At 38.5% G+C, this 25,635-nt stretch overlaps 1 protein-coding gene and 1 pseudogene across 1 annotated transcript in view; one reads left to right on the top strand and one right to left on the bottom strand.

Annotated features, from left to right (window-relative positions):
• The window catches only part of DNAH11 (dynein axonemal heavy chain 11), a 314,532-nt gene that overhangs the window by 99,310 nt on the left and 189,587 nt on the right, over positions 1 to 25,635 (top strand). Inside the window, exons 31-35 of the mRNA XM_072764523.1 lie at positions 14,580 to 14,711; positions 16,546 to 16,706; positions 20,375 to 20,531; positions 20,649 to 20,794; positions 23,880 to 23,996. Of these exons, the coding sequence (XP_072620624.1) occupies positions 14,580 to 14,711; positions 16,546 to 16,706; positions 20,375 to 20,531; positions 20,649 to 20,794; positions 23,880 to 23,996 (713 nt within the window). The remainder of the gene's footprint in view (positions 1 to 14,579; positions 14,712 to 16,545; positions 16,707 to 20,374; positions 20,532 to 20,648; positions 20,795 to 23,879; positions 23,997 to 25,635) is intronic.
• Positions 2,454 to 2,613, bottom strand: LOC112915886 (U4 spliceosomal RNA; annotated as a pseudogene).

Consider the following 25,635-nt stretch of genomic DNA (forward strand, 5'->3'; position numbering starts at 1 on the left):
TTGCATGTGGGTGTATTTTTTGCTTTATTTAAAAGTTTGTGTGTATGTGTGTGTGTTAATGAAGGAGTTTCCCATTCATCTTAATCCAGTATGTTGCAGGGGGTCTATTATTACTACTACTTAATACTACTTAAACCTTAGCGATTAGGTTGGTTTCTTATTTTTAGCTGTCATTAATAATACTTCAGTAACTAGCCTTGTATATGCATATATACATGTTGTACATATTTTTATTTTTTCAGGATAAGCTTCTAGAAGTAAGATTGCTAGGTCAAAGACTATGCCTCTTTTAAGCCTTTGGAACATTGTGCAAATTTACCTTCCTGGTAGCACTGTAAGAGAAGTGTCCACTCTCTCCCCTGTCAGCAACATTGGGTTCCTTCTTTTTATTCTTAGAGCTAAAGTTGTTCATATCCCAGAAGCTCAGCATATTCCACTAATTAACAGAATTTAGGGTTTTTTCTCCCTTAAAATAGTTTTAAAGTTTTCCATTCTGTTCAAGAGTTATGTAATGTTTTCATGCTGAATGGGAAGCAGACAAGAAAGGTTTATGAAGAAGGCATTTATCTGCTTAATTATGAAACACTTCTAGCACAAATTGAAATGTTTGACAGACCAGCCAACAGATGCCTTCCATACAGTGTTTCAATTTTGCAACTGATACTAATATGCATTTTAGAGAAACTAACATTTGAACACTGTTGAAGCTGTAGTGTGGTTCATGAGAAGTGTGTTCATCTAAATTGAAACCCCTTTAGTGTTCTCTATTCAAAAATGGATGTAACCATCTGCTAGAGTTTGTTTTTAATTAAAATTACTTGTGCTAATACTGTGAGCAGTTTTTTAAAATGAATGTTAGTCCTTTAAAATCGCTTCATTTTAAACTGAGATCAGAGTTGTCCATAATTGATGATCTACCTATACGAGAAAGTTCTTTGCTTGCTCCTCACATTTATATGTGTAAAATATTACACTTATAGTAAATTTAACTTCTCAGATTTGTGGGGTCCTTGGCCAAAATATTTTGTTTTGGAGGCTTGGGATCTGGTAAGAAGGATTTCCTGCTCTTACTTTATTATTAAGCCCCGTGAAAATCATCAAAGAAGAGATGGAAACATTTTGGACTTGAAAAGCTTAATTGCTACTGTGCTGGGACATGACCCAGAATCCTCTCAGTAAGACTCAAGATGAGCAATATAAAATCATCCATCCCTTCTTCCACAAGGACTAAGAAATATATATAAGAAAGAGACTAATTTTGCTTCTTAGGGCTGGTGTTTGGCCTCATTTTTAGTCATTGAGAAATTCTTTCACAACCAATTGGATACAATGTTGATAGTATTCCTACCTTATTCCAATTTTATTGCATTAATAGGAAAGCCTATGAAGCCTGAAGCTACTCGGTGTATATTGGATACAAATTTTTGTTTACGCCTCTCTAGAAAAGTGTGATCTGATAGCTTCATGCTTTGTAATGTAGCAGGAACCCATGCTGGAGCACATACTCTTTACCCCCCTCTCATCTATTAAAAGACGCTAGGTCATCTTTTCCATAATTTACCAATTTAGGAGACTTTTATTCAATCTTTCATGAATCAGACAGTACCCAGTCTAATAGAAATGAGCACCAGAGAGCTGATAAAGCAAGGGACTTTTATTTTTTTTCAAGATTTTATTTATTTATTCATGAGAGACACACAGAGAGAGGCAGAGATGTTGGCAGAGGGAGAAGCAAGCTCCCTGAGGTGAGCCCCATGTGTGGGGGCTCGACCCCAGGACCCCAGCATCACACCCTGAGCCAAAGGCAGACGCTCAACCACTGAGCCATCCAGGTGCCCCAAAGCAAGAGATTTTTATAGTCCCACTGAGCAGGAACAAGGAAATTATACTGGGCATTTGCTGATTGGTTAAATCGGGTTTACTTTCCTCCTATGAATCAAAAGGAAGTCTTAGATCTGGATCAGGTAACTTGCACTGAGCAGGCAGGTGCTGAGTCATTGACCTAGGTCTGCCTCTCTGAGAAAGCTGACCACAGAAACTTAAGTTTTGGTTTGCTAACACAGGGCTTAGCATGAGCGACTCCATCTTGGGCTTAACCTGGTTACTTTAGCACAGCCAAAATTTTATGGAATGACAAGGGAGCAATAAAATCATATTTGGATATGCTGGACCAGATATTTTGAGGAATGCCTAGAAGTTGATGACAGATGAAATTGATCATTAAGAGCAGAGAACACCACAGGTAAAACAAAAAGAGACTATTACAGTGATAAGCTTATTTTATCCGATGAAATTCCAGGGAAGTGACAGACTCAGATTCAATAAATAAAAAATATTGTGGGGTCCATGGTCATGGATAAGGAGTAAGTGGAGAAGAGGTGGACAGTTGGAACCTTCTGTCTCCTGTATAGCCTAAGAGATTTATCAATGGGTGTGTTTGCTCCAAGGATGAAGCCCTGAGAAGTGCTTCATAAATACTGTGAGGTATCTACTGGGAACTTCTGCTAGTACTACATCTTGACCCTAGAGCTCTATTTGGGCAGCTTTTTCAATTAACAATAATCGCACCTCAGATAAACCTCATTGGCTACAATACTGCCACTGTGCAAAGCTTGGGCAGCTTTTTCTTTTTCTTTCTTTTTTTTTTGGCAGCTTTTTCTTTGAAGGGTGGGATAGAAATATTTTAGGGGTTTTTGGCTGTATAGTTTCTTTCACATCTACTCATTTCTGCTATTGTAGTAGAGAAGAAACCATAGGCAGTTTTTAAATGAATAGACATGTTAAGATTCCAATAAAACTTTATTTATAAAAACCAGAGTGAACCAGATTTGTCTAGTGGCCTGTGGCTTGCCAACCCCTGTTCTAGAGAAAGTAGCAGAACAGATTCTGAAGTAACTCAGGATCTCTACAGTGACAGATATAATAAAAAAAGAGATTTATTACCCATATGTGGTGTGATTCCAGTCTGATCTATAAATCCAGGAATTATTTCTTTGAATAGACCATAACAACAAACTTTTGCAGTTAAAAGAAGAAAGCAAAAAAAAAAAAAAAGAGAGAGAGAGAGAGAGAGAGAAAAGATCAGGGAAAGGAACCATAATTTCCTATGAGAAGAGATTTTAAAAAGATCATATAACACTATGTGTGACTTAATATTTTATGCTAAGTATTAAGTCTGAAATTTAAATTAAATGGATGATTTTCCATGAACATTGTTTCTGAAATAAATTCAAAATGAGGTGGAGACTAGACCAGTAACCACAGAAGTAATTGAAGTGGTAATCAAGGTAGTTGAATTTGCATACCTAGCCCTAAAGTTGAGCCCCACTACAGTGGTTTTATCAGATATTTAAAAAAGATAAATACCATGTTATATCACCTGTTCTAGAGTGTAGAAAAAGATGGAATTTTTTTACTCATTTTGTAAAGTTCTAAGAAACTTGATAGAGAAAGTGGGCATTGATAAAGTACAAAAGAAAATTCTGTTGGCCAATCTCATTAATTAATCTATCCTCTTTTTGGTCTGGATTTTTCACTTATTGTTAGGAGACCATCTTTTGTGGATCTCAAATTTTGTACATTTTTTTGAGCAGAGGTACTTAACCACTTTTGTTGTAGAGTATCTTCCAAGATTATTTGTTATACAGACATTCTTGGGAGATAGCCTCTATAGTGTTTTCTCTCTAGAGCAAAAGGTAGATTGGCTTACTGTCCAGTATAATAAATTTAAAAATCTCCAGGGCAAAGTTCAGACATGGTTACTATCTGTGAGAAAAGATTTTGGGTTCCTTAAACTCAAGGTTCCTCTCCTGTAACACAACTCACTGTGTATATAAGCATTATGTGGCTCTTTTGGGGTTATCCTTTAAAAGTTGGGGATTGGAAACGGGTGCAAATGCTGATACTTTGATACTGCTTAATACTGTCAGTGTGACTAATAAACTGTCCTTTATCTGTGACCCAGAGGCTCTGTGTCTTCTGCTAACATCCCTTTAGCAGTACCAGGCTGACTTTAGCGTGCAAGTAAAATCTCAGACCAATAAATAAATAAATAAATAAATAAATAAATAAAATAAAGTCTCAGACCATTCTCATTTCTTAAGAATGTTGTTGCATGTGTTAAAAGTTCATTCTTTTTTTGTTGCTGAGTATTCCATTGTATAACTCTACCACCCTTTGTTTATCCATTCTGTTGATTGACATTGGGGTTTCCAATTTGAGGCTACTATTTCTAAAGCTGCTTGACACTTTCTTGCCCAGTTGTTTTGATACACATAGATTTTCCTTTCTCCCGGATAAAGCATCTAAAAGTGAAATGGCTGAATCATAGGGAAGGTATATGTTTACCCCTTTAAAAAACTGCCAGACAGGTCTCCATTGTTACATTCGCATTAACAAGGTGACACAATTCTAGTTGCTTCATATACTACCAGTATTGGGTGTCATCAGTCAATACTGATGATTGCAGGCATTCTAGTGGGTGAGAAATAGTATCTCATTGTGGTTTTAATTGGCTTATCTTTAATATTTAAAGATGTTGAGTAATGTCACATGTTTTCTGGCATCCATATATCTTTTATTGTGAAGTGTCTGTCCAAATAACTTGCCTGTTTTTTTTGTTTGTTTGTTTTTAAATTGGGATGTTTGTCTTTTTATTGTTAGAGTATTTTTTTCCAGTTTGTTTTTGTTTTAATTTTATTTAAATTCAACTAATTATACTGTTTATTGGTTTCAGAGGTAAAGGTCAGTGATTTGTCAGTCTTATGTAACACCCAATGCTCATTATATCATGTGCCCTCCTTAATGCCCATCACCCAGTTACCCCATCTCCCCAACCACCTCCCCTCCAGCAACCCTCAGTTCGTTTCCAATGGTTGATAGTCTTTTATGGTTTGTCTCCCTCTCTGATTTTGTCTTATTTTTTCCTCTCTTCCCCATGATCTTCTGTTTTGTTTCTTAAATGCCACATAATGAGTGTGATCATATGATAATTGTCTTTCTCTGACTGACCTATTTCGCTTAGCATAATATCCTCTAGTTCTATCCACATCATTGCAAATGTCAAATTTTCATTCTTTTTCATTATTTTTGATAGCCAAGTAGTATTCCATTATGTGTATATATATGTGTGTGTGTGTGTGTGTGTGTGTGTGTATATATATATATATATATATATATATATATTCATCTGTTGATGGACATCTGGGCTCTTTCCATAGTTTGGCTATTGGGAGCTGGTGCCCCTTTGGATCACTGCATTTGTGTCTTTGGGTTAAATACCCAGTAGTGCAATTGCAGGGTCTTAAGGTAGTTCTATTTTCAACTCCCTGAGCAAACTTCACACTGTTTCCAAAGTGGGGGCGCCAGTTTGCATTCCCACCAACAATGTACAAGGGTTCCCCTTTGGTTGGAGGATTTCTTTATGTGGTTACAGTTCCTGGGAAGGAAATGAACAGATGGCTCATTTTATTAATGGTACATTTTGTGAATGGAATGTTTTCATTTTAATGTATAGTGTATCAAGTTTTTCTACTGTGGTTGATAATTATTATGTCAGGTATAAGAAATTCTTGCCTATCACAGTGTCATAAAAAGATTCACCTGTTTCCTTCTTGGTGCTTTATGGTTCTGGGTTTTTCATTTTGATCTGTGATCCATATGTAAATCTTTTTCTGTTCCGTTGTATTAACTTGGCACCTTGGTCAAAGCCAATTGATATATATATATATATCTGTTTCCAGACTCTCCTGTTGTATTCATCTCTTTTGTATCTTTATGCCAAATCCACATTGTATGTATTACAATTGTACGTAGCTTCATAACAAGCCTTGAAATCATGTTGTATATAGCCTCCCATTAGTTCTATTAAAAAATTTTTTTTCCCAAAATTGTTTTGGCCATTATAGATTCTGTTTATATCTTCATAAATTAACATATTATTTTCAGAAGCCCCATCTTTTAACCTAATTTTTAACTGGTATCAGATATAAATAGGAATGTTGGGAGGGTGGATATCTCAGCCATGATGCATCCTATTGAAGAACATGGTATATGTCTTGACAAAGGTTGTCTTTAATTTCTCTCAAAATATTTTCTGTGGTTTTCAATGTTAGGGTCTTACACATTTCTTGCTGGACTTTTAGATAGTTTTTATGTTTTGATGCTTAATATTTTGTTTTCCAATGTTTGAGGCTGATATATAAAAGAGATGGATTTTTTAATATTCACCGTGTGTCTTAGGGCTTTGTCCAATTTGCCTATTAGTTTTAGTAAGGTTTTTTTTTTAATAGTTTCATAGGGTTTGCTGTATTCATGGACATATCATCTGTCAGTGATGACAGTGTTACTTCTTGCCTCTTATTCTTTTTTTTGCCCTTTATTGCCTTTTCTTGAGTTAATGATGGCTAGGACCTCTGGTGCCATGTTGAATGGAAGTAGTTAGAGCAGACATCCCAACTTATTTCCAGTCTCAGAGAAGAATAATTTAAATTTTCACCATTAAGTTTCACCTGGGTGGCTCAGCTGTTGAGCGTCTGCCTTTGGCTCAGGGTGTGATCCCAGGGTCCCAGGATTGAGTCCCACTTCGGGCTTCCTGCGTGGAGCCTGCTTCTCCCTCTGCCTTTGTCTCTGCCTCTCTCTCTGCATGTCTCTCATGAATAAATAAATAATTAAAAAAAATAATTTTCACCATTAAGTATGATAGTTGTTCTAGTAGGTTTTAGTAGATGTCCTTTCTGAAATAGAGGGAGAGCTCTTCCATTGCTACGTACTGAGAGTTGTTTTTTGTTTGTTTGTTTTTGAGAGAGAAAGACAAGCAGAGGGGAGAGGCAGAGGCAGAAGGAGAAGCAGACTCCCCTCTGAGAGGGCCCAATACAGGGCTCAATCCCAGGACCCAGAGATCATGACCTGAGCCAAAGGCAGATGCTTAACCACCTGAGCCACCCAGGTGCCTCAAACTGAGAGTTTTTACCTTAAGAGACATTGATCTTTTTCAAATCTGTTGAGATTATCTGCCTCTCTTTTTCTGTTACTGTGGTGAATTTTTGAATGCTAAGCCAACTTTGCATTCCTGAAATAAACTCCACTTGGTTATAATGGATTATCATTTATATATGTCTATATGTATTTTTGCTGGATTTCACTTGCTAATATTCTGTCCAGGAATTCTCTATATATGTTCATAAGGGACATTTATCTATAGTTGTCTTAAAATACTACTGCCAGTTTGGGGATCAGCATAATACTCTTTAAAAGGAACTGAAAAATATTTTATTCTCATATACTTTGTGAAACAGTTTATGATAGAAATCACTGGCAATGCCATCTGGGCCTGGAATTTTCTTTGTGGATCATTTTTAGTTATAAATCAATTTCTTTTATATATATGCTGCTCTGTAGCTTTTCCTCTTTTTATTCTTACATCACTTGTAAAAATTTGTGTGTTTCGGGGCATTTATCCATTTCATCTGAGTCAGGGAATGGCAAATTATAGCCCTCTGGCCAAATCTGGTTCATGACTTTGGGTGCTTTAATGCTGCCGTGGAGTCATTTGGAGTCATGTGGAGTCATTTCGATAGAAACCTTGAAGACAGACCTCAGTGCCTCAAACATTGACTGTCTGGACCTTTATAGGACCTTTACATTCAGCCTTGATCTAAGTTTTCAAATGTATTGATGTGAATTGGTTTTTGTTTCTTGATATTATCCTTAGCACAACTAGAGGATCTCACATTATGTCCCTCTTGCATTCCTGGTATTGGTGATTTGTGTGTTCTCTCTGTCTCTTTGAAATCAGGCTTTCTGTGTGTTTATCAATTTTCTTTACATTTTCAAAGAACTATGACTTTGTTGATTTCTCTCTATTGTTTTATTTTTCACTGATTCCTGCTTTATCTGGATTACTTCTTTCTACCTTAACTTGCTCCTCTTTTTCAAGTTTCTTAGCATTGTTGCTTACCGATTTTACACCTTTTTCTTTCCTAATGCAAGCATGTGAAGGAAACTTTATAACTTGATGAAGAATATTTACTAGAAACCTGCAGAGAAAATCATGCTTAATGGTGAAACATAGGAATCATTTCCATTAGTGTCAAGAATGAGGTAATTACGTTCACTGTCCCTGACATTCATTGCTCAATATTGTGCTGGTTTCAGCAATATGATTAATGGAGAAGTAGGAAATGAACAGTGGAAAGGAAGACCACAAATGGGGGCTGCACAACACATGCCCTGATAGTGTCAAGAGCCCATCGGACCTGATTTCTTTGGAACTCTGCTTTGTTCCAGCTGAAAAGAAAATCCTTTGTTTCTGATACTGCAGAAGCTGAAACAGGGGTCATTTTCAGGATTCAAGATCCTTGTTGCTATTGTTATAAAAGGAAAAGAACATTACTTCTGTGTTACATTCCTTTTCCTGTTGGAAAGGAATTGAGGGTTCTGAAGCTGACCCCTCAAGTGCTATAGTAGTTCCCTTGCAATGTGTGCTGAGGACTGTAAGCTCAGATCTTAATGTTTCAACAGAGGGGCCCTTCCAGCCTCTCGGCCACTGTGGCTTTGGTGTGCCTCAGTTGAGAAATCTGCCTTGCCTGATGGGGAAATTGCACACTTCTGCTATAAGGAAGATGTTCTTGTGTCAACTTACTTAAACATGTAGTATTCAGCCTCATAGTTCTTCAAGTTCACATACATGGTCTCTTTTGTACCATACCAGCACAGGAGCTAGGTGAGTCAGGACAGAACTGAGAATCAGCCACCACCGTGGATCAAGAACTGGTCCTTTTCTCTGACCCGGAGTCTATAACCTTCTGTGCCTGATACCTTCCTTCATGGTGAGCACACCATCATCCACCAAACAAGTAGCCCTCTTTTCAAACACCTGAGTGTCTTAGGCATCTGTAACCTGTAAACCTCAGTGGCGGTCATGATTCATGTGGCTATTTTGGACAAGTGTTTCTTTTTTTTTTTTTTAAGATTTTATCTATTTATTCATGAGAGACACACACACACAGAGAGAGAGAGAGAGAGAGAGAGAGAGAGGCAGAGACACAGGCAGAGGCAGAAGCAGGCTCCACTCAGGGAGCCCAACGTGGAACTCGATCCTGAGTCTCCAGGATCACACCTTCGGCTGAAGGCGGCGCTAAACCGCTGAGCCACCCGGGCTGCCCTGAGCAACTGTTTCTATTTTTATCCAAATATAATAATTCATAGATGGTAGACACCTTGTCATTTCCCTTGAAGTTTATTTTCTTTTTAAAGATTATATTTATTTATTCATGAGAGACAGAGAGAGAGAGAGGCAGAGACAGAGGCAGAGAGAGAAGCAGGCTCCATGCAGGGAGCCCGATGTGGGACTCGATCCTGGGACCCCAGGATCATGCCCTGGGCCAAAGGCAGACGCTCAACTGCTTAGCCACCCAGGCATCCCTCCCTTGAAGTTCAGACTCTGGTAAGCTGGCCAAGCCCTGCGTGTTGGCACCCTTCTCTCTCTAGCATGTGTGTGGTCTACCTCGCCCTGCCCCTGTGCCAGGCTACACAGTTCTTTCAGTTCCCTGATGGGGTCACCCTATTTCCTGGGTATTCATATGAGCCTCATCTGGTGGCTTCTACTCTGCCTCCGTGGGTGGCCAGCCTCTTACATTTTTTTTTACAACCTAAATTGTACTCATCTTTTAAGTCTTTTTTTTTTTTTTTTTAAAGAAGCACCTGTTTTTATCATTGATTTTATTTTTTTTTCTTTTTTTTTTTTTTAATTTTTATTTATTTATGATAGTCACAGAGAGATAGAGAGGCAGAGACACAGGCAGAGGGAGAAGCAGGCTCCATGCACCCAGAGCCCGACGTGGGATTCGATCCCGGGTCTCCAGGATCGCGCCCTGGGCCAAAGGCAGGCGCCAAACCGCTGCGCCACCCAGGGATCCCCTCATCTTTTAAGTCTTAACCTAAATACCCTTCCCTCCAAAATGTCTTTCCAAGCCCTCAATTAGGCAAGACCCTCTCTCTGTGTGCTATCATAGCACTTTCTTCTAACTCCAGCAAAATGATTATAATTACGTATCTACCTTCTGCACTGACCTGTAACCTCTGAAGACAGTAATCACATTTGTCTTACCATATGGGAGAAAATAAAATGTGGATTTGGTGTGGATTGTTGCTGCCATTCATTTGTTCATTGCTTCCTCCCTGCATTCAAATGATGAGTGTGTACTGAGATCCTGCCTTCTGCTGGCCGCTGTACTGGGTCTGGGATTGTAGGACTGAATACAATTTTTTTTTAACTTTAAACAATAATTTCTTCTTTCCAGAACAAGAAAATGTTTTCTAATTACATTTTGTACCCCTTTTTTATCAACTCCAGACTACCACACCCTTTTCCAAAACTGTCAGACACACGCACATACACACAATCACGTCCTGCGCTTTGCCTCTGCCCCTCAGGCGATTTTAGCCAGCCACTTCTCCAAGTCCTGGATGTCAGCGGAGCCAGTGTCCCCTCTTCCACCCTTGGCACTGTACTCCAGGAACTCCACTTTGAGGGGCAATTGTGAGAACTCAAATTCTTTGCCTTTCTTTCCTAGCTGAGCAGGGGCAGTGCTGGAACTGTCCAGTGTGCTGGGGGCCGCAGAACAGGTGACCTGTAAAGTGTTGAGTTCTTTCTCAAGCTGTTGCTGAATTAACTTGTTACTTTAGAGCTTATAGTCAGCTGAAGGAGACAAATAGTAAACAAGGAAATAAGTAAGTGAATGATGGGATACTAGTAAGTACTGTGAGGAAAATAAAATAGGAGCCTGTAGAATAATGGTGTAGGAACTAATGGTAAAGGCGATGGCCAGGGAAGGCCGATTTGAGGAGGTAAGTTTGAACTAAGACATGAATGATGACGGGAAGCCAACCGTATGTTTATCAGAGGAAGAATGTCTCCAGGCAGATGAAACAGTTTCTCTGGCCTTGAAACAGCCATGATGGAAGCGCATCAAGAAGGCCAGTACAGGTAGAGGTAGGAAAGGGATGTTGGGAGGTCATGAAGGGGTTTGTGCTCATGATGAGGGGTTTGGATTATATTCGATGGTAGGCTTCTTTCCAGTTCAGGATATAGGCTGTGCTTAAGCTCCAGCCGAAGGCAAGGTGTACAAGGAAAACAGCCACTTGTGTTTCAAGGTGGGGACAGACAGTTGACTTGAGGCAGACAGACATCCATGATCCTAGCAGAACATCATGTAACACTGCTTTGATCAAGGGCAAGTATAAGAGCTGATTACATGAGAGGGTATTTCTTTTTTAAAAGCTTCCAAGATACATTTTATATGTCGTAGGCCATTAAAATGTATGCATTTACAGTTTGATCAGATGGTGACAGTGCCTAATGCTACTGCCCAAATGATAGACATTTTATAACATTATTTTTGTGGGTACAGAATTTTATTACTTATAAGAGAGCATGGCCAGGAACATTGAATCTTGAGAGACAGCATCAGATCCCCAGCCTATGATGCTGAGCAGATAATGTTGACGACTTATACTTTTTTTTTTTTTTTTACGACTTATACTTCTAATCATCTTTCACTTGACTGAACTTTGGTGACAAATGAATCAATAATGGAGAAATCACAAGGTGTAGGAGCCTCAGACAAGACAATGCATGTGAAAACACTTGAAATTATAAATGTTCTTAGAAGGCATAAGATACTAATGTTGTTACAGCCCATGCTTTTTTTTTTTTAATTTTTATTTATTTATGGTAGTCACAGAGAGACAGAGAGAGAGGCAGAGACATAGGCAGAGGGAGAAACAGGCTCCATGCAGCGGGAGCCTGATGTGGGACTCGATCCGGGTCTCCAGGATCGCGCCCTGGGCCAAAGGCAAGCGCCAAACCACTGCGCCACCCAGGGATCCCCCAGCCCATGGTTTTTAACCAAATACTGGAACTGGTGTAAGATGTGAGATGTAAAAGACTGGATATCATGATCCAGTTGAGAAGATAGCCAATGCCAAAATACCTCTTTTCTGACCAACACGCATATGAATTCTGTAGGTGAACTTCCATGTGCATAGGCTAATGTACATTCATTAATGTCCTCAGCAAACACTGAGTACCTGCTGTTTAGCAGCTAGCTCCTTAGAGGCTCTGCGTACAAAGTAGTGTACTAGACAGCCAAAGATTTGGTTTCACGGGAACACTGAACATGGCTTATATGAAATAATGATCACCTCTGTTGTTTTTTTATAATGTGGCTACTTTTTGTAGATGTAAAGTCTTAAAAGTAGAGAAATGCTTATGAGATTGTTGTATGTTCTGAATGTATAAAGTACATTTTTTATTCCTTTGAACCAGCCTTCCATTGTGTTTTATTTTAAGTCTCTCTTGAATGCCTCTTGGACAGTGGGTCTCTCCACTTCAAAGATGGTAGCTGGGTCTTAATGGATGTGACCAGTAAGAGCTCAGGCTCTGAAGGCAGACTGTCTGGGTTTGAATTAACCCTCTCCTGCTAATATGCTTGTGACTCAATTTCCTCATCTGCAAAGTTAAGATAATAATTGATTTTTATGAAGATTGAATGAAATGTTATAGATAACATGGTTAGTGCCTGGCACCTTGCATATTCTAATTGAATATAAACTGCCTATTATGGTTCCTGTCTTTCTGCCTTCCCTCTCCATCCTTACTAGAATTACATAACCTTCTCCAGGTCAGCTGCCCAGCAGGCCCAGGGAAGTCTGCAGTGCTGGCTGTTTTCTGGGATGTGATAATAGTGCTATAGGGAGCGTGTTTTTGACAGTAGGCCACAAAGGTTTGAGAGCCTCTGGTGATGTGTCATAGTCATGCATTACCAATTCTCTCAGGAGCTAACAGTTTGTAATTGACTGTCCTTTGCAGAGTAAAAAAGGAAAAAGGCAGCATTGTTTTACTCTGTGTTACCCTAAAATAGAACAGAATTGGTGGGAGAGGAGTGTGTAGCTAAGAAGCCTTGAATAAAGCAGGCATACTCTGAATAAATAAGCATGCTAACCAAATGACCACCTAAGTGAGGATTTTTTTTTTCATTTTTTTTCTTTTATTATTATTTTTTTATTGGAGTTAAATTTGCCAACATATAGCATAACACCCAGTGCTCATCCTGCCAAGTGCCCCCCTCAGTGCCCATCACCCAGTCACCCCAACCCCCGGCCCACCTCCCCTTCCACCACCCCTAGTTCGTTTCCCAGAGTTAGGAGTCTTTCATGTTCTGTCTCCCTTTCTGATATTTCACTCATTTTCTCTCCTTTCCCCTTTATTCCCTTTCACTATTTTTTATATTCCTCAAATGAATGAGATCATATAATGTTTGTCCTTCTCCGATTGACTTATTTCACTCAGCATAATACCCTCCAGTTCCATCCACGTTGAAGCAAATGGTGGGTATTTGTCGTTTCTAATGGCTGAGTAATATTCCATTGTATACATAAACCACATCTTCTTTATCCATTCATCTTTCGATGGACACTGAGGCTCCTTCCACAGTTTGGCTATTGTGGACATCGCTCCTATAAACATTGGGGTGCAGGTGTCCTGGCGTTTCGCCTAAGTGAGGATCTTTGAGAGCTTTCTGATACAATTAACAATGGGAAATATTTTGTGTCAGATCTAGGTTACACATCTATGTATACACTCAAAAGTCTGAAATCGAAAGTTTCACAAGATGATACATACTCTGTAATGCAACATTTTCTATGCCATTCTATTCCTTGTCATTCCATTTCATTCCCTTGCATTCTGTGAAAAGAGACCTTTAGTTTGAAAAATATTGATGTAAGAAATCGATGGACCTAAAAATAATAGTATGAGTAAGAAAAAATAGTGCAACAGTCTTCAGGTTACATTTTAAATATTTTTCTAGTAATTATCCTGTCTGCTGTACAAAAACAAACAAAAAAACCCCCAAATAAGAGGGTACCTGGTGGCTCAGTTGGTTAAGCATCTGACTTTTGGTTTCAACTTGGGTCATGATCTCAGGATCCTGGGATCGAGCCCTGCATCAGGCTCTGCCCTCAGCAAGGAGTCTGCTTAAGGATTCTCCATCTCTCTCCCTTCCCATCCCATGTGTTCATGTGTTCTCTCTCTCTCTCTCTCTCTCTCTCTCGAAAAAGAAATCTTAAAAAAATCTTTAACAACAACAAAAAACACTTGATATTTAGTTCTTACTGTACTTTTACAGAGGTTAGCTCAATTTGATCTTTAAAAATTTGTCATCTTTTCTGTCCCAGCAAAGTTGTGGACTAATTGTCATGAGGACGGAGAATCAGTTCAGTGCAACCAGAAAACTTTGCTGTTAACTCTGACTTTGTCATTACTTTCGAGTTTGCCTGCCTTCTTGACTCTCAGCACAAGGGTGGGGTGGAGATGGAGGTTATAATATTTATTGTATTTAAGCACTTAATTTAATAACATCCTTTCCTTTCTCTCTTACCCCTGGGTTGTTTAAATGCTAGCTGAGATACATATTTGAAATGGTTTTATAAACGACAGGGCTCTTCACAAATAAGAAGGCTGTTGGGCTGTTAGACTATTTGTAATCTTTCCCCTCTTTTTACACAATTTCTTCTAGATTTCTCAGTTGAATACCCTGATTGCACTTCTACTGGGAGAACTTCTACCTGGAGAAAGGCAGAAGATCATGACAATTTGTACCATCGATGTCCATGCCAGAGATGTGGTGGCCAAACTTATTTCCCAGAAGGCAAGTTGTTCACAGAAACTCCATGTATTTTTTTGTTGTTTCCTAACAGTGGTATTTATTGTCAAGAGGACTTCTAAAGAAGTCATTTTTAAAAGTTGCATATTTTTAATTAGTCCTATGAAGTTAGTTGTCTTACTATGAATGACTTTGATTTAAGTTAGCTAATTATTTTCATGAAAGTTATCCCAAGTGGTATCCCACAGGTTTGGCCAACTCTGGAACCTTTAAAGCATATCATCCAAATAATTAACCCAGTATACAAGAACCTTGTAAAGTCACCGTTTTCATTTCCCTGTCTTCAGGCTTTTCTACACGTCATCCACTTGGTCCATTGGCCTGTTAGTCTCACCTCTGTGGCTTCCCAGCCCATAGCGTAAAGATTGTCATTTAAACCATTTCTGTGTGCCTTTGATTGGCTTCCTTTTGAAGAAAGAGAAATATTGGTCATCCCTTGTCTTTTGTTTTTAAGGCTAAATGACAGACTTTAGGGAAGTCATTTTCTAATCCTTGCAGGGCATTAATACCCTTCTTACCTCTTTACAAAGCCTTTGTGTCTCTTAAATACTGACAGTGTTTAATGTGAAGGAAGAATTTCCTCAGCTTATTTTCTAAAATACATTCCTACTTAGAAATGTCACAAGTGTGCTGGTCTCTTGAACAGCATTGGTATAACATGCCTATCAGCTACTTTCTCCACACCCCTTTTGTTGTTTTGAGTGGTATTCTAAAGCAAGACCTTTCCCTTCTCAATTTGAATGCATGTGTGTATTTTGAGATGCTTCCTGTTGTTTTGCTAGTTCACTTTCACTTTATCAAAATGAAAGTGAATTTTAATTCTCTCCAGAAAGTGCAAGCACTGATTCTTTGTGTAAGCCATAAACTTGTAAAATACTTCTTTATCCAAGTTTTGGACCATTAGTGAATGATGTTGTTTCATTGCTAACCCATAACCGATCCTTGCAAAATGTCACTTATCATGTATTCTCATTTTGGCAATGAACCATTGATAATTACTCTTTGAATATGACCTTGTACCTTCTTACATATTTGATTATGTTTTATTAGTGGTGATTACTTGGAGTAGGGTAAGTTATGTTTTAAAACATGTCCTTTGTACTCCAAGAGGTAAAGACTTTGCCTAATTTTTGATCATCTAAAATGTTCAAATGTGCAACTTGGAGATTTATGTCGATGTCAGAATACATAGTAGATAATAATTTGGGTAACTTAAATGGTCCCCGAGAAATCCTAGGGTCGGTCACAAGAGTATGAGACTGGAATTATTTTTTCAAATTGGAAAAAGAGTGGATAGGATTAAAATAAGGAATAGCAATGAAAAAAAAAATACTGTAACTTGATTTAATGAAAAATGAAGTGTGAAATCTGCCCTAAAAGTAAAACTGGCTTTAGAATGGACTTTGCTGAAAGTATAATTTGTTTATATCTGTGACATGCAGAAATTACAGGTTATGTGTATTACTACAGAGTGTATTTTTCCATCTGTTTTCAATGATATGAGTATAAAGTTAGAAAAGTGATGAAATCCCCAGAGCTAATTCATAAAAGGGGGAAAAAAAGCATTGTTGAACAAATTGATGTTGTTTGACAGTAAAAGCCATCTTAAATTGAAGACTTTGATGACACGTAGTTCAGATTAAGTATTGAACCATCTATATGCAATTGCAACTTGCAATAGCATATATGAGATTGCCCTTTTGTAAGGGCAATTACACAGATTCTAGAGATGTGAATCAGCAGAATTGATTAGATTAATAAAGTCTGTTGCCTTGAAGCTACCAGTGTCTTGTGTGTGATGATCATGTGATGTTTTCAGGTTGTCAGTCCCCAAGCCTTTGCTTGGCTGTGTCAGCTTCGTCACCAGTGGGAGGATACCCAGAAACACTGCTTTGTTCATATTTGTGATGCCCAATTCCAGTACTTCTATGAATATTTAGGCAACAGTCCTCGGCTTGTGATCACTCCTCTGACTGACAGGTAACCATGATAAGTTGGAGTCAGATGGGAGAAAGCGAGCTGGAAAAGTCCCCAAGTGTGGGCAAAGGTGTGTGAGATGGAGCAGAATGGAGTAAGAGAAAATGATGAACAAACTTGGAAGATAGGAAAACTGTGTAAATGAACTACTGAAGTGACATAGCAGATGTTGACTTTAGAGATAAAAAGAACCAAATCAGAGAAGCAGAAGTACAGGCACTAGACAATTTACAAATCATGAAATCATGAGATTTAAAAATTTTTTATTTCAGGGAGAAAGAGCATGGCGGGGAGGCAGAGCCAGAGGGAGAAGCAGGCTCCCCACTGAGCAAGGAGTCTGATGGCGGGGTTTGTTCCCAGGACCATGACCCAAGCCATAGGCAATCGCTCAACTGACTGAGCCACCCAGGTCCCCTTCATGAGCAAATTAATATGGTCAAAGACAGCACTCTTGATCATTGAGTCCATTCTATCTCATTATCTGTAGCTAACATCCTGATGCCAGGATTTGTAACTACCTCCCACCCCTGCATCCCTTCATCTAAAGTGTAAACATAGGAATTGCCTACATGCAGATTGATTTTTGAAGGGTTACCTCCAGTGAAAGAGAGAAAAGAGTGGGAACATACATCCATTCAATGATTTAACAAACACTTAGGAAGCAGTGTGTTGAGTATTCTTCCAGAGTTAAATGGGCATGATTCCTGGTCCCAAAGAATGCACTTTCTAGTTGACAATGGCAAGCGATTGGCTGGGAATGAAGAGGAACAAAAAACAAATTGATAACGTTATTTTAGGTGGTAATAATATATGCTATGACAAAAATAAAACAGGGTGATAATGTTAAAAAGTATCTTGAATGGAGAGTCCACTATAGACTGTGTGAAGTGAGACCTAAATGATACTGAGGAAGCTATGTAAACATCATAGGGCAGAAAGTGACAGGTAGAGACAAGTGCAAAGTTCCTAAGGGGGAAAAGAGACTGGCCAGTTCAAGAGACAGAGTCAGTGTGTCTCAAGTATGTCAAGGGACAGGGGGCTACCGTTACTAGAAGTTCATTGCCATTTGACTCTAAATCAGGATATACACACAATGAATGTTGTAGAGATAGGGATATGTCACATTAATAAAGAATTCCTTATTAGTATTCCAGCCTCTGCAGAATTAACTTGGTGGGAGAAAGCACATTTGTCTGTTGGCATTCCTGAAAGAAAAAACATCTCACAATCACAGGAGTATTCCCAATTATGCAATGTCACTATACCATACAATTTATCTGGGAATGAAAGTATAGACAGTTTTAAATATATCAGTAAAGCTAACACTTATGTTGATGGACCTGGGAAGTCAGTGAAATTGTGCCATTAGCTTTGTGATTGTTCTTGCTTGTATTAATCTGCCCATGATATCATCACAGATAGATTGTAATTGTTTTTGCTTTTTTTAAAGATTTATTTATTTATTTTAGAGAGAGAGTACAGGGAGAGGGAGAGAGCGAGAAATAATCTCCAGCATATTCCTTGCTGAGCATGGAGCCAGACTCGGGGCTCGATCCCATGACCCTGAGATCATGACCTGAGCTGAAATGAGGAGTCGAATGCTTAACTGACAGAGCCCCAGGCGCCCCTGTAATTCTGTTTTTCTAACTCAGTTCTCTTTACCTTGTCTCTAACTGAAATGCAGTATTTACTATCTTAATTGGTTAATTTTTATACTTCTTTCAGTGTGAGAGATTAAAACTTGTACCTTGACAGAATCACTTGAGAACAGTCAAAACTGCAAATGCTAAGAGTCTATTGCATCCTTGCCAGTATAAATAAAGCTGAGAAGAAGAGAGGCACAGGGTGTAGGAGAAAAAGGGAAGAGACACTTCAAAGTGTGCCAGTATGTGAGGCCTACTAGCTTACTAGCTTTTTAATTAAAAAAAATCACTATGTGGTTTATTTGGTTTATTTGCAAGTTAAAAGGAAGCTGAATGTTCATTTTGATGGAGTGAGTGGTGCTGCAGAAGATGTTCACTTTGTGTACATGTCTTTTCCATTTCACTTTTTGTGTTGTTTATTGTTTACCTTAACACAGTGATACCTTTTGACATATGCTAATTACATCTCATTTGATGTTGACCTTCCCTTTGTGTGGTAGGCAAGGCAGGCAGCGTCTCCTGCTTCCCTCCATGGGCAGGTTGAGAGACATAGGTCCTCAGTTTATAACTGAGATACTTGGCCTGGAGCATGGGTGGACTGGTGTGGAGCGTGGGTGGCTAAGCTGTTACAGAGAGGCCCAAAACGTAATGGCTTCAGTTACAGAGAAGCTGGTGTGTCACTTGCGTAACAATCCAGAAGAGAGTGGTTCAGTGATATAGACCAGCCCATGGCCAACATGCCAGATGTGACTTCCACCTTTGTGTCAGCTAGTGAAAAGGGCAAAATATCAGGAAGGAGGCGTTGTGGGATTTGTACACTTCATTTCAGCACATAGTATGTTGGTTGGAGCTTGGTCATTTGGCAGCTCTGACAAGAAGGTGGTAGGTACAGCAGACAGCCACGTGTCCAGCCCAAATGTGAAACCATGAGAAAAAATTACTAGGGGATAGTCGTATAAAAAATGTTGTAATTCGTAGTTCCAGGGTCTTTCCATTCCATATTCATTGTAAAATGCAATTAAACATGTGATGGCCCTAAAATCCAGAGATGCTTTACATTTTCCTAAGTAACTGCTTCTATTTACATTGTACTCTGAATATCTTAAGGCATTTACCTTTGGTATTGATAATATAGCCCTATAATAAACCTCGGATTATGGAGGAGAAATCCGAGGCATGTTGATGGCAAAAGACTTATTTAAGATTAACATCTAGTGATTAGCAAAGCAGACCCTAGTCCCTGATCTTCAGCCCTCCATGTGGATGTCTTTTTTATTAGGTCCACCGTCCATACTAAGACAAAAATAATTTATGGAAACTTCATATTAGATCCTTGCCATTTGTTAGCTTTTCTTCTTTTATGAGTATTACATTCTGTCTTTGCATAATTCTCCTCGGTCTGAGAACCTCTTGAGTCTTTCCTGCAAAAATAGGTATTATCATAATTTAAATGCATGTAGCAACACATTTAAAATGAATTCCTGACATGTATTTTAATGTAACAAGTTGTCTTGTGTTTATTTACTTTATACATTGAAATATGTATATATTTGCATGTTCTGCTTTTATATATATTTACATATCTCTTAATGTATTCATTAAGTAGCAGCTTAATGAAGTCAATGTTTAATTCATTCATCCTCCAAGATTTCTCTTTTTTTCCTTTATAAACAATAGTTTGAGCTGTTGTCTGCTACAGTAATAGTATCTCTGCCTACCCACATCAGAAATTCGGTAGTAGCATTGCAAATCAAGTGTTATTTGTATTGATACACAGTTCTTAGGAAATGAGACAAATACAGCAGTATCTGCTTTATTATTTTTAAATAGCCAACCTAAAATTAAATTTGATATAAAACATTTTGACTCTTGTTATTGCCATGAACAAGTTATGGGTATATCAATATTTTTTATTACTTCCACATTCTAGAGCCTGACTTTTTAAACTAAAGAAAAATTAGATTGCCCCTAATGTTTTCTAAAAATCTCATACCAGACTATAATATTTGCGCTTTCAATTGTTTAAAGGTGTTACATTACTTTAACTCAATCACTTCATTTAACCATGAGTGGAGCTCCAGCTGGACCTGCTGGTACAGGGAAAACAGAAACTACCAAAGATCTTGGACGTGCCCTTGGCATGATGGTTTATGTATTCAACTGTTCAGAGCAAATGGACTACAAAGTAAGTGAGTTAGAAAATGTTACATTCTAACAATATTATCCCTGATTTGGAATGATTGAAACTAATAGCTCAAAACCCCCTTCTGTTAAATTCTTAATGCCTTGCTCTATGACTTAGTCCATAGGAAATATCTATAAGGGGTTGGTGCAGACAGGAGCTTGGGGCTGCTTTGATGAATTCAATCGAATTTCTGTGGAAGTTCTGTCAGTCGTGGCCGTACAAGTGAAAATGATACATGATGCCATCAGAAACAGGAAAAAGAGGTGAGTAGAGAATTGCTTCTTTCTGTTGTTACAAATAGAAGGAGGAACATGAAGTAATGCAGTAAAACCTCACCTTTCCTTTCTCCTGCTGCCTCTCTTGGTCTCAAGAAATGGATAAAAGAAAACAGACTGGTTTATTTTGAAGAATGATTTCCCATTTTTTATTAGTGGTTTTTAATGGTTGAACAACAAAAGTGTACTACCTTAATACTGAAAAAAATAAACACCTCTAATCTAAATAATCATAATGACATGTCGTAATCTAACTTGACCTTCTGGTGGCACTGGACACCACTGGTCCCTTCCTTCTGTAGGGCACACTTCTTCCTATAGGTTCCAGGACACCACTATTCTCCTGGTTTTTCTCCCACCCTCAGGGATGCTCCTGAGCTGATTACTTCTCCTCTATAAAATTGGAAAAAGTACAGTGGCTACCATACAGATGACTATGATAACTAAAATACAGAGCATTTGGACAAGTGTCTGACATGTAGTAAGCACTGTGTCAGTGTTTGCTGTTAATTTTTCTTGTTAGTATTTCTTGATCTTATTAATACTTGATATCACAGGCCTCAATCTTTGGGTCTTGTTTCCTTCATGATTTCACCCAGTTACATGGCTTTGAGAATCCTCTGCTTGCTGCTGGAGGCTAAATGCCCAGACACTGTTTCTCTGATACCTTGATTTCCAAAGATTATATCGGTAGGGGCATCTCAAGGCTGCACTTGTCCTATAGGCCTGTTAGATTTAATAGATCCAAATTCAAAATCCTGATCTCTCCAGCAACACCTGCTTGATCACTGTTCCATCACAGTAGATAACACCCACACACTCTGCTACTCCCTTAGTTACTTCAGAAGCTTCCCAAATATCTCCAGAGCCTAATAACTTCTCAACATGATGCCATACTCTAAAAGATAAAACATGACTGGCACTTGGGATCTGATGGCTTAATTTGGGACATAAGTATGGGGGCACCTGGGTGGCTCAGTGGGTTAAACATCTGACTCTTGATTTTGGCTCAGGTCATGATCTCAGGATCTTGAGATTGAGCCCTGCATCAGGCTCCATACTCAGTGGGGTGTCTGCTTGTCCCTCTCCCTTCCCCTGTTCCTCCCCACACTGGTTCTTTCTCTCTAGAAAAAAAAATATTTTTAAATCCTAAATAAGTATTACAGTACTCAATTGTGATTTTCTTTGTAACATTTTTTGAATAAAGGGCAATCCCATTTATCTGACCTACCCAATTACCCCACCTGTTAGGGTATTTTGCTCAGCTAGCTATTTTGTCCACAGGAACATATCAGTCTCCCAGTGAGGGAAGGATTGTCTACCCCCTTGAAACTATATAATAGAGGTTTCCAGTTATTGTAGACAACATCTGGATATTTCTACCTCCTAGAAAACCCCTCAGTCCATCTACTGCATGGCTCTAGGATATCAGTTGCCTGTGACCACATGTCTGCTGCCTTACTTCCCCCTGCTCTAAGGCCATGTTAGAGAAGTTAGATTATTTGCTCTTTGCCCCCCCCCCCGACATATTTTTAGTTTTTAATCAAAATCTTATGATTTGATGTGACCCATATGTTGTTGGAGGCCATCCTTTCTTACGGAGATTTATGTAACTGATCCATGCAAGTATTTCTTGGACACTCCCAACCATATTTATTGATAGTTTATTCTTTGTCCATGTCTGTGTATATGTGAGTTGTACCTGTTCATCTCATGCTAGCTCAATGACAGATGGCTAGGCTTTTTCATGATTGCATTAATTTTATTACATAATTTTTATATCCAAGGATTTGATAGGTGGGATCATGCCTTAGTGAAGCCTACAAGCATCTTGCTGGCTCTACCCCCTCAAAGTCCATACTCTTGACTGTGGTTATTCCTGCTGTGTGTCACGGGAGAGCAGTTAGATTAGTTCCTTCTCTGTGAGCAGCGCTAGGCCTGTCTGCCTTCCCTGGTGTGATAGGCTGGCAATGAAGTTTTCTTCATTCTTACCTTGGCTACACAAAATCCATCTTCTCTTAATTGTCTAATGCTTCAGAAACCCTTAATCCTAAAAATTCGGCTCTCATTTCACTCTCCATTCTGTGACATAGGCCCAGCTCTTTAACTACTTGAGCCTTTCTGTTTCTCAATAAGAGAAAACTTTATACTTTGTCATTTACCCTCATCTGAAAATCTCCTTCCACTTATCCTTCACTTTGACTCCTCTGGCCTTTGTCCATTCCATGGCCCTGGCCAACAGCATCTAACTGGTCCCTTGCAGATCTTTCTACAAAGTTTTTACTTCTTCTCCAGTGCCTTTAAGTGATGACAGTAGCAATAGTCATAGCTAATGTCTGTTGAGTAGTTGCCATTTCCCAGGCACTGTCCTTTTAGCCATTTATATGCATAATCTCTTTTAATCCTCATATAATCCAATAAGGTAGGTAATATTATCCCCCTCCCTCTTGCCTTCTTATGAGATGGAAGGAATTGGCACATGTCTTAAGTGATAGAGCTAGTCTCTGAACACTCACATTCTGGCTCCAGAGCTGACTGGAGCTCTGACTGGGTCATAACCACCACACATTCTGTCTCTCAGTGGTACTCAACAGAGACTTTTGCTGAATAAGTGGGGAGAAGGGTGGGAGGGAGTGAGGGGAGAGGGTGAGCAGATAGGCAAAATGAAGACTGAACAAAGAAGCCACTTTGTCCTCTTAACATGGTTATTTTCTATCTGTGTAGTATCCCATTCAAGTAATCACAGCCCACATTGAAGGCAGAAATGACATCACCTCTCAATAACTATTAAAGTAGTCAAGTCCTCATTTTTATAGTTTAGCCTATCTGGCTGTGCTAAAATGAAAAGAGTACCTCCTATATTTGTCACTCTTTGCAGGGAAAAGGGAGTGCATTTTTAATAAACATGCTTGAAAACATCTTCAAAATATGTATGCATATGAATTTTAAAGAAAATCACCCAGAATCAACAGTTCCCTAATAATAATTTGCATTTTGCAGTGGTTTGCATTTGTCAATGTGTATTCACATTCAAGGAACACATTTAATTCCGTCAACATTCTTCTTCTGGTAGATTTGTATTTCTTGGGGAAGCCATCACATTGAAGCCATCAGTTGGAATATTTATTACAATGAACCCAGGATATGCTGGTCGAACCGAATTACCGGAAAATCTCAAAGCTCTTTTCAGGCAAGTGTTAAGCTTCATGGTTTAGCATCTGGAGCACTCATGCCACCTAACGTTGCTGGTTTGCACTGTTAAATGATTTGTTTTTTCTTGAGAATTCCTATGGAAAACCCCTTATTATTTCTCTGGGATTCCCTGATAGTGAGAACTTTCATCATAATAAATTAACTCTTTTGAAATATGAAGCCAGAACTTAAAATCATTACTTAAAGGTTACATGGTACATTTGAACACTTAATACCAGCCCTTTTGCAATAATGTTTTTAATACAAATAGTTTTTACCAGTTACAGAATATTTGGAAAATATAGAAAAGAATAAAGAAACTATGACAGCTTTAACACCCAGAAATGATTGTTATATTTTTTTCTGGTCTCAGAAATGATTGTTATATTTTTTTTCTGGTCTCTTTTATAATTCATATTTTATGGAGTTTAGATACCAGGTGAGGTGTGATTTTTATTTTGTTCTCATTTACTATTTTGACATAAGTAATTTATTGTATTATTGGAAATTCCTTGGAAATGCTCTTTTATGTAGCTTCAAAATAGTCTCTCTCATGGCTTGTCCATAATTTTCTTAACCATTCCCTATTGTCTGACATGAAGGGTTTGTGTTTTTCTTTACAGTTTTTTTATGATCATAAAATAACAGGCTATAAACATCTCTTCACATGAAGAGTTACCTATTTCAGATTATAACCCAGAATAGATTCCTACATGTAGAGCTACCTGGTGAATGATTGATGACCTATTGATGACCTGCTTTCCCAAAACATTTTACCAACATATATCCTTACTAGCAGTCTGTTAGAGAAGCTGTGCTAGATCTGAACCAGTTATGTTTAACTCCTATTTTAAATCAACCTTGTCAGGTACAATTTCATATAATAAAATGCATGCATTTAAGGGTACCGTTGGTGAAAAAATTACCACAATCAAGGTTTGGAATATTTCCAACACAACTGGGGAGCTGTCTTGTGCCTCTTTGAGGTTAACACCCATACCACAGATGGGCTTTCTATGACTTTAGGTTAAATTTGTCATTCTTTGAGTTCATGTTAAATGACCCTGTACAGCATGTACTTGTTTCTATTAGCCTCTTCCCTTGAACGTGAAGGTTTTGGAATTCTTCCAAGTTGAGCATAGCAGTAGTTCCTTTTTGAAGCTGATGTGTGCTCTATTGTGGAGACATACTACAGTTTGTTGATCCATCCGCCAGTTGATGGACATTTGAGTTGTTTCCATCTTGGGGCTTTTATGAGTAAAGCTGCTGTGAACATTCATCTACAATCTTTGTGTGAACATACATTTTCTTTTGGGTATATATGCGTGAAAGTTTCATGGCAAATGTGTGTTTGACTTCATCAGAATCTGCCAATCTGGATTCCAAGATGGTTTTACTGCTTTACAGTCTCACCATCAGTGTATGAGAATTCCACTTGCTGTACGTTCTTAGCAAAACTTCGTATATCCAGTCTTTTCAGTTTTAGACCATCTAAGAGATACATAATAGCAGGTCACTGTGGGTTTAGTTTGCTGCAATTCCGTGATGGCTAATGATGTTGAACATTTTGTCATATAACTTACTGGCCATTCCCATACTTCACTTTTGTGAAGTGCTGTATTGTATGTGCTTCCTTT

Source organism: Vulpes vulpes, chromosome 7 (assembly GCF_048418805.1).
Source record: "Vulpes vulpes isolate BD-2025 chromosome 7, VulVul3, whole genome shotgun sequence".
Classification (NCBI taxonomy): Eukaryota; Metazoa; Chordata; class Mammalia; order Carnivora; family Canidae; genus Vulpes; species Vulpes vulpes.